Source organism: Belonocnema kinseyi, chromosome 10 (genome assembly GCF_010883055.1).
Source record: "Belonocnema kinseyi isolate 2016_QV_RU_SX_M_011 chromosome 10, B_treatae_v1, whole genome shotgun sequence".
Taxonomy (NCBI): Eukaryota; Metazoa; Arthropoda; class Insecta; order Hymenoptera; family Cynipidae; genus Belonocnema; species Belonocnema kinseyi.
In genome coordinates this window covers 66,143,689-66,153,805 of record NC_046666.1, presented here as the reverse complement: position 1 = coordinate 66,153,805, position 10,117 = coordinate 66,143,689, and the positions used below count along the sequence as shown (strand labels likewise).

The following is a 10,117-nucleotide window of genomic DNA, read 5'->3' as shown; positions in this document are numbered from 1 at the left end:
CCTTTCTTACGTAAGTTTCCTCTTTCTCATCATATGTTTAAAATATAAAATCCTTGGAAATCCCGTGAATTTTTTTGGAAATTTTGTAAATCCCTTAAAAATTTGTAAATTATGTAAATATTCTTTGAAATTCTATGTATACCATGGATATCTGACATAACCTCCTGAAATCCTTTTAAAACGATTGAGCTCCCTGGAAATCCTTTAAAAACTTTGGAAAGACCTTACAATTTTTCGAGATTCTGTTAAAATGTTTGATATACCTATTAAAAGCCACATAAATTCCTTGAAATCCTTTATAATATTCGGAAATCCTTGTTAATTCTGTTACATTTCTTAAAACCTCCTCAAATCCGTGAATATACTTCTGATCTCGTGAAATGATCAAAACCCCTAAAATCTCTTAAAATCTGTTAGAATTCCTTAACATTGTTTCAATAATCGTGAAACATTTTGAAATATTACGAGATCCATTGACATCTTTGAAATCCCTTTAAAATTCATTAAACTCTTTCAAATCCGTGGAAATCTTTTCGAATCTCTTGAAAAATACCTTAAAATACTTTATAAGATTCCGATATTCTGTTAAATCTTTTGAAATCTTACTTTATCATCTGAAATCCGTAAATATATCTACTTTTGTATGTTCCAAAATCCCTTAAAATTTCTTTAAATCTTTTAAAATACCGTGCAATTTTTTGAACCTTAATAAATCGCCCCAAGCCCCTTTACACCTTCAAATCCCATAAAAATTCCTAAGGTCCATGAAATTTATACTATTCCGAAATTCTGTTAGATCTTCTAAATCTGACGGTATTCTCTCAAATCCGTGGATATATCTACTGTTTGATGTTCCGAAAACTCTTAAAATCTTTACAAAATCACGTGGAATCTTGGAAAACCTTATAAAATATCTTTAAATCCCTTTACATCTTTAAAATCTCATCAGACCTCTCTAAATCCTTGAAATTCCGTGAAATATTACGAGATCCCTTACAATTTTTGAAATTCTTTAAAACATTTCCAAATCTCTTCAAATCCCTTAAAATATATTAAAATTCATTTAAATCTTATGGACATTAACATTTTTCATTAAAATTTTCCTTTTTAATATTCGTAAATACTTTGAAATTCTGTTAAATATTTTGAAACTTTACGAAATCCTTTAAAGTCCGTGGATATACTTTGGAATATTATGGAATCTCTTAAACTGTTTTAAATCTCGTGAAATCTTTTCAATCTTTAAAAATTCATTTAAATAATCGAAATCTCATTAAAGTCCTTCAACATTCGTTACAATACTTCGGCATCTCTTGAGAACCTTTAATATTCCGTGACCTCTAAAATTATTCAAAATCCATTAAAATTCCTTTAAATCTTTTCGAATCCCGTAAAATATTTTGAATCTTATAAAATTCCTTTAAATCATCAAAATTCTATAAAATCCCTTCAAGCTCCCTTACATTTTCATAATCCTATACAAATTTTGAAAATCATTGAAATTCCGTGAAAGATTTCGAGATCCTTTAAAAGACTTAAAATCTCTTCGACATTCATTAAAATCTTTAAAATCCGTGTGAATCTTTCCGAATCTCTTGACATCCCTTAAAATCCTTTGTAATATTTCGAAATTCTGTTAAATCTTTTGAAATCTCATGGCATCCTCTCAAATCCGTGGATATACCTACTTTTTAATGTTCCGAAATCTCTTAAAATCCATTGAAATCCCGAAGATGTTATAAAATCCTTTCAAATCCCTTTACACCTTTAAAATCCATTAGAATTCTCAAAATCCTTGAAATTCCGTGGAATACTACGAGATCCTTTAAACAATTTTACATCCCTTTAAAATTCATTGAAATTTTTGCGATTCTCTTAAAATCCCTAAAAATATATTTGAATTCATTAAAATCTTTTAAAAGCCATTCAAAATCCTTGAAATCTCTTAAACTCCTTTTTAATATTAGAGAGATACTTTGAAATTCTATTAATCTTTTTAAATCTTACGAAATTCTCTAAAATCCGTTAAAATACTTTGATATATCTCTTGAAATAATTTCAAATTCCGTGACTTCTTCTGAAATATTTCAAAATCAGTCTTATGGGGCTAAAATGCCGTGAAGATCAAGAATCTTCAATCACATGATATCTTTGTAAATCTTATTTTCAGTAAAGTAAATTAATATATTCTTTATATGGGTGCTTCTCCACTATTGGGAAAATCAGTTTCCCGAGCAAATTAAACATATAATATAAAACGTTTTCTTGTAAATTTATATTAAAAATAGAAGATTATTAATAGTTCTTAATAAACCACTGCGTAAACCGTCAAAATTAAAAATACACATTGTGTCATTGGGTTACCTCGTATAAATTAGTCTTCACACTGTTATAGTCTACTTAGAAAATATGACTAAGTCGTATAGCACAGTATTCTTAAACACATCTCATTCCATAACTGCTATTTTGACACATTTGCTACCCATTTTGAAAGCATTGCCCCCGATATCACGTGCCTTCACTTTTCAAGCACTGGACCCGTAGCCCAAATAGTTAATCAGTAATAACATGTAGTTTTTACTTCATAAAGACAGTCCCCTCGTACATGCGTCAGTCCCCTGTCGCGACTTTTCACAAAATCGTTAATAAATCCTGAACTACTGCAAAATTTATGCGGCCGTTTGCATTTTACGTTGAAACAAGCCATTATCTTTACCTTAGACCAGCTTTGTTTTTTTATTAAAAAAAAAACATGCTCGGACAGTTTTGTACAGGCCAATTTCCCAATAGCGGGGAAGTACCCATATGTTGAATACAAAATATAGGAGGGTCACAAAAATTTATGAATCCTTAAAATTGAGGGGAGGGGGAATCTTACATTAAAACAATATTTGCGCAATTAATGAACATTCGCTAAGTGAAAACAAAAATTATTAATTTTAGAATAGTTGTAGAGTTGACGAAGAACCGAACTTAAAAAGAACGGACTCAAAGAATAAAATTTCTGTTTAGTAAATTAGAAAAAAATCATTAAAAACATAATCTTATTGCATTTAAGAAAAAATAATCAACTTACAGCAAATAACACAGTGTGTGTTGCCGAGGAATGAATGTGTGGTAATTCTTGAAATTCGAATGGTCCACGACCTTTGTAAATTTCTTCTAGACTGACTCCTTTCCATTCAGGCAAGACGTAACTAGGTTCTGGTGCACTAAAAACTGGCTCTTCTTCAGAAGTTAAAATATTGGAAACATTTAACCCAGCTTCCGAATCAGAAAAGAGATCTGGGGATGAAACTTCATCTTCCAGGTTTAATCTATTTTCAGACATTCTGCTTCTTTGTACTGCAAATTAATACGAGGAATATAAGAGAAATTGTAGATCGAAATTGGGAGGTTATGTTTATGATTCTATAAAGAAAATATTATAATCAAACTTTCGGACTTTCCTGTTCCTAAAATTATACATACCTTGCTCTATATTGGTGGTTTTTGTTTACACTGTTCACATGAAAAAACACATTTGGCTTGGGAGTAATTATTGATCAAGCTTAACAATTTGATTTTTACTTTAGCATAAACATTACATTATAGGATACATGAACAACTTTTATCTGATTACTCATATATTATAACCAGTTATAACGAATCTTTGGAAAGTTGATGTCAAAGTTTTGTTGGTTAGAATGACAGTTTCGCGCATTAAATGTCTGACAAATTTTGTTTTATGCAAATAAAATAATAATCACCAAATTCTTTATTCCATCTCCAAGTGTATAAAATTAAATTCCGAAGAAATGTATCATTTACTAGTTTGTTAACTATTAACGTTGACATAAAAATGTATAAAATCGTGACAGAGATTCGATCGATTTTACAACAAAAAACATAGTTGTGCTATGAAGAGGTCGCCACATACGACAGAAAATTCCCGCCAAATTTCTGAAAAAAAGCAACAGAACTAGTTTTGCAAATACATGAGGAAAATTTATTTTCTTGTTGAAATTAAATTATAACAGTTTCTTATCCAAGGAGCAATCAATGGTACAAAAGTGAATATTATATTATATTATCTATTATATTGATATAGTGCGTAACGCGAGGAAAATAAAAAACATCGAAGAAAAATAAGAATGTACAATTTTATTAAAATAACTCAATATTTTTCGTAGATGTATATAATACATAATTTTTGACGTGTTTAGACGATTTCACCTCGCAAAACTTAAAATCGGTCTAATTATTTAATCAGTTATATAATAATTAGTAGAAACTTTAAATATTATAATACATTTAATTAGATTTACAAGTGCTCAGAACAGAAGCAGTAAAAATTTGCTGTAGAATCCTAGGAATATTTTTGAGGTCCATACAAACGAAAGCTTTCCCAGATGGCATCTTTTTCATCAATCTGAAAAAAATATAAGATTCAAATTGAATTCTTAATATTTTCAGGGTGGCCGTTTTAATCAGAGAAAAAATCCGGGTCAGTTCCCAATTTTTGCCCGATTCGATAAAAACACTATAAATGAAGTTCTTGAATTTTGAACTTTTAAAATCAAAACTTATAAAATTTGCAATACGGACATCTTTATAAATTGAACGCTTAGTAGTTTGCATTCATAAAATAGAATCTTTCAACACTTTTTAAATGAAATTCTTAAATCAAATACCGCTAAACTGCAAGATTTCAAAGTTTAAACTTCAGCAAGGATGACCGGAAATTTTCAATTTTAGTTTCGGTTCAAAATAAAACTGAGTATAATTTGCCAAAGCAGTAATATGCAAATTTGGGCAATTCTCGAGAAAATCGATTTTGAAATATCTGCCACAAGCAATATAGAGTTCGACGAAGTATTTTTTAAATCGGCTGGTAGCTCAGGCATTAACTCATCGGCTTCACATCTGAAAGGTTGCGAGTTAGATTCTCGCTGTCTACACCTTCTTATTTTACATTTATTAAAATGTTTATAAATATAATTTCCTTGAATAATCTTTTAAAATTGTACTAATAATAATTTGTATAATGCCTTCTTTCACAGGAAATCCTGATTTTTTTAAAACTTTATCAGATGTTTCACAAGCAAAATTGTTTTATATAAATGTTCTTATTTCTCTACATAGTGTCTACCAATTATATTCAAAATTAGAAGTATAAACGAGGTTTTTTACACATCATATTTTATCCGATTTTTTTTTTGCATCAAAGAAAGTTTTGCTTTGGAAGGTACGAAATATGAATACCGCCTTGACCTGGAAAATAGTTTTTTATTTGTTTTTCATTTAATAATTTATCGTTAAAAAAATCTAGAATATCTTTCAATTTTAAATATAATGGGAAAACAGTATCAATAACATTTATAGAAAATAAAGTTCTTTGTGAAAAACGTGATTAAATTTTTAAAAATTCGGTTTTTCGGTTAAAAAAGGTTTAAAAAAGGCAATGAGCTTTCATTGCGAAAATTATGAATTCAAACAAAAATGGACTGTTCCTGGCCTCTCCTCGTAAATCAAATAGTTTAACTCAATACATTAGTAAATGTTCAAAATTCTACAATTTTAAGCAATTTTAAGTTAAAAAAATACAATTCAACGATTAAAAGTTTTTTGATTCATCCATTTTTCAATTAAAAATTAAATTGTTTTTAATTTAAGTCATTTGAAATGAGTAATTGTTGAATTGTTATTTATTCCTAAAAGTTCAACACTCACTTACAAATTAAAACGGTAACAATTAAAATTATAACGTTAAAACAATTTAAATTAATTAAAAATTAGTTTCAAACAATTCAGTTTCAAATTGTACAATTTTAGTAATCATCAATTACTACTTGATTTATAATTGCTCGTTTTAAATAAACAGTCAAATATATTTAAATACTAAAAAAAGTTCTCTGTTATAATTACACAATTTTGAATTGAATTGGTTAAAAGTGGAATATTTTAGACTGAGATAATACTTGAATAAAATTTAAAATTGAATAAATCCTTTTAATTATTATGAATCTTTTATTCGAAGTTATTAAAAAAATTAAAAATAACGTATAAAGTTTCCATCAGTTCTTTACATTTTTTTGACTATAAGGGTTTTGAATTGAAAAAGTTCAATTTTTCACGTTAAAATCTGTAAATTGGTTAATTTTCAACAAATTCAGTATTGTGCTATAAAGTTTTTCATATCTCAACCATAGTTCCATTTTAAAAATCATTATTCAATTTATATCCATAGGTCATCAACTTAAAACGTTCTTTATCAAAGATTTAAAATTTTAAAAGTTTAAAATTTTTAATTGTTTAGCAAAGAAATCATCATAGTTGTGATTTTTTTAATCTCACAAACTCCCTATATGAGAGTCAATTTAATGACTACTAATTTGTCAAAACATTGAATTTCGAACATGTTATATCTAAATAATTTTACATGAGCATTTAATAATAGTAAATAACGATTTCAAGCCATAACATTTTTTAAAAGTAGATTTTTTCGTAAACGGTTCGCCATCAGCAAATAATGTTATGAAAAATTAATTGCATTTGTATTTATTTTTGTCAACGAATGGACTCTCAGTAGGGAATATATAAGATATAAAAAATTCTAACTCTGATCATCTCTTTGTAAGTCTTCAAAACTCTAGTTCAAAATTTTTTAAATTAAAAATATACGCTTGCAACTGAAGATTAAAAACCTCAAATTTTTAAAGTAAAGGATTTTAGAAATATGCAATGTAAATTGATCAAAATCACGGTCAAAAAATACATTCGCTGACATTTCCCGGTTTTCCAGTCCAGTGGCAACCCTGTGCTCTAGTGATCAAAAAAGTTGTTATCATTTTACCTTTCGGCTTGGTTTCCAAGCGACCCAATAAAAATCGCATAAGCGTTGACGTTCGGATTCGATGTAAGAATTTTGGCAAATCTTTCAGGAGGAATCCCGTAACGTTCCAGATTTGCATCCGAAAGCACTACAACAATGGACTCATCAGAGTCTTCCTTTGCTAAACTAGAAATCGCGTGTTGAGTAGCTTCAAGCGTGTGATCCCCAGATATACAAAATTGCGAATGGGCATGCATAGTCTGAAAAATTTAATTATTTCTAATTAATAACACAGTTTAACGAGCTAATAAAACATGATAAAAGAAAATTATATTGACCTTAATAACTTCCAATCGTCTCTTATTATCCATTGGTGGTTGAGTGTGATCCACAAAAGCAATGTGATAATCTTCGCCCGAATGTCCAACAATGTCATATTTTAATTTGTCTTCGTATCCATTGAATGCTTCCATAACCATCACACATGCTTCCATTTCTCGATCCAGTCTGCCATCATGTCCGTTGAATCGGTACATGCTTCCGGATACATCGACGACCAACTTTAATCTCTTGGGTTTCAGTTGAGGAGCACCGATCTCTGGTTCCATTTCAGATCTTCTCCGATAAATATTTTTCTCTCCTGTTAATCCTTCAATCAGTTTTGTATCGTCGAGTTCACCAGAAGTTTGATGTCTCCACCACTGGCGCTCAGAACTCTTTGCTTGAAGACTACCTGCAATTTATCAAGAATACGTGTACTGTTGGAACAACATTAGTTGAATATTGGAATAGTAGAAAAAACTGCGCTTATCGTATGCTTTTTATTTTGATTGCTTAATTATAGTAAATATCAAAATTACCAAATTTTTCATGGTAAAACTTAACATTTGCATAATTTTTAGTTTAGAATTGACAAAATTAAAAAACTTGAATTAAAAAATTTTTAAGTTCTACAATATTGAAGGTTTGCAATTAAAAATTCTTTAGTTTTATAAATATATAAATAAAAATGATTAAATTTTGGCAATTTTAAATAAAAGTCAAGTTTTCAATTCTGAATTTTCTAAAATGAAGAAATTTCTAATGTAGATCCTCAAAATTATCGAATTTTTAATTGTAAAACTAAAAATGTTGCCTAATTTTTTATAGCAAATTGTCAAAATTTAAAACTGTAATTTTAAAGATTTATAAGTTAAAGCTTGGCAATATTAAAGATTGAAATAAAAAATTCTTTAATTTTAGAAATGCATAAATGATAATTTCTTCAATTTTGATGATTTTGAAAATCGAAAGTCAAGTTTTCAATTCTAAATCTTCCAAATTGAAGCAATTTCGAATGTTGATATCAAAATTACAAAGAAATTGTTAATGTAAACGTCAAAATTAAAAATGCTTCAATTTTAAATACTTACAATTTAAAGTTCTGCAGTCTTGAAGAGTTGCAGTTAAAAATTCTTAAATTTTCAAACTAAAGAATTACAAAATATTCTGTTTTTAATATTTATGTTTTAAAGGTATGTAATTTAGCATTTTTTTGCGACAGTTCAGTTTTGAAGGTTTCAAATAAAAAATTCTTCATTTTTTACGATTTTCAATTTAAAAATCTTTAATTTTGAAGATTTACAATTGAAATTTTTGTATTTTAAAGGCGTATAAAAATATTTAAGTTTTGATGATGATTTTCGAAATAAAAATCAAGATATCAATTCTAAATCTTCCGAATTGAACAAATTTCGAATGTAAATTATAAAAATTACCGAATTTTTTATTGTAAAACTTAAAATTTGCCTACTTTTTTATTGCAAATTGTCAGAATTTAAAACTCTTTAATTTTAAAGATTTGCAATTTAAAGTTCTGCTATATTGAATATTTACAATTGATAAAACAGGCCTGCAAATTTGGGGTTATTTTTTTTAAAGATGTGTTAGTAATTTTCGATGTAATTTTTTGCACTGAAACCGCATCCGACCTCAAAATTTGCCTAGCACATCAAGTTTTTGAGATAAACGGGGTAAAAGGCACTCACAGACATTCAAAAATTGAAATTGCCATATCTTTCGGAAAAAATTCAATCGGGACGATCGAGAGTGCATTTTAACGGTGAACACCAGTACTATTTGATAACGTTAGTAAAAATAGTTTGGACATTTTTGTGCTGTTGCTATACAGTACCCAAATTGGCCATTTTTGTCCCCTTTAACCCCGTTTATCTCAAAAACTTGATGTGCTATGCAAATTCTGAGGTCGGATTCGGTTTCAGCGCAAAAATTTTGAATATGACAAGTCAAGCTTTCAATTCTAAATCTTCCAAAATGAAGAAATTTCGAATGTAGATAAGCAAAATTATACAAAATTTTAATTTATAAATTTTCAGAGCAACAATTGTCCGTTACAGTGCGATACCATCATATTAAACTTTATTTTCCCAGAGCAGAATTTTTTTTAATAACAAATTTTTTATTTTTATTCAGCCTTCCCATATTTGGGGAGCAAGCTTTTATTATTTTTAAAAATAGAAAACTAGATTTTCAGTTGCTATTCAATGACGATTTTTAAAACCCTTGAAATTCGAACCGCCAAATTCTTTAATAATTTTCTCGGAAATGGTTATTTTTTTCTGATCAGACTCATTTACTTCCAATTTAGCAACTCAATATCTCGAGGAAAAAATTTTATTTTTTATTTTTATACTGAAAAATGCACTTTTACGTAAGCCGCAACCGAGTCTGTTCCAATTATTTTTTCTATGCTATTCTTATTACTATTTCTCGGAACTGGATAATTTCTTCAATCATACTTTTTTGGCCTCAAATCAGAAATACTTCAGCTCGGGAGTAAACTTTTATGTTATTTTTAAATGGGAATCCGATTTTACAGAATGTTATTTCGCTCCCTTGGCAGATTAAAATTTTATTGGTTATCTAGTTCTGTACTGCAACCCTTCATTTAATATGTATAATAGAAGATAATGCAATTTTAACTGTTTGTTTTGTTTTTTAATACTTCAATTTCGAAGATTTAAAATTGAAATTTATTGTAATTTATAGATTTATTTATTTTTTAATTCTTATAATTTGTTACATGTGTAGCATATATTCCCGTACATATAAAAAACTGGAAATGTAAAAAGTCACTATTTTCACTAAGTAACTGTAGCTGAAATTAGTTGTTTTTTTAAGGAACTTTCCGAACATTGCACCTAATTTTAAATTACAGTCTGTCAAGTTAAAGCGTGGGTGGCTTTACTCGCAGTCGGTAAGGTGTATCGACATGATTTTGGTGTCAAAATATTAAGAAGAGCT

General features: G+C 28.2%; 2 protein-coding genes across 3 annotated transcripts in view; both read right to left on the bottom strand.

The window, feature by feature from the left end:
* The window catches only part of LOC117181564 (poly(ADP-ribose) glycohydrolase-like), a 20,356-nt gene extending 16,489 nt beyond the window's left edge, over positions 1-3,867 (bottom strand). Inside the window, exons 1-2 of one of the 2 annotated variants that reach the window (XM_033374390.1) lie at positions 3,472-3,867; positions 3,077-3,345 (exon numbers count right to left, since the gene is read on the bottom strand). In XM_033374390.1, the coding sequence (XP_033230281.1) occupies positions 3,077-3,331 (255 nt within the window). In that variant the 5' untranslated portion in view covers positions 3,332-3,345; positions 3,472-3,867. The remainder of the gene's footprint in view (positions 1-3,076; positions 3,346-3,471) is intronic. The other variant, XM_033374389.1, reaches the window with a different exon arrangement.
* A 264-nt stretch (positions 3,868-4,131) lies between these two features.
* Positions 4,132-10,117, bottom strand: part of LOC117181503 (von Willebrand factor A domain-containing protein 8) — a 36,385-nt gene continuing 30,399 nt past the window's right edge. The window contains exons 16-18 of the mRNA XM_033374250.1: positions 7,153-7,547; positions 6,836-7,074; positions 4,132-4,411 (exon numbers count right to left, since the gene is read on the bottom strand). Coding sequence (XP_033230141.1) covers positions 4,294-4,411; positions 6,836-7,074; positions 7,153-7,547 — 752 coding nt within the window. The 3' untranslated portion in view covers positions 4,132-4,293. The remainder of the gene's footprint in view (positions 4,412-6,835; positions 7,075-7,152; positions 7,548-10,117) is intronic.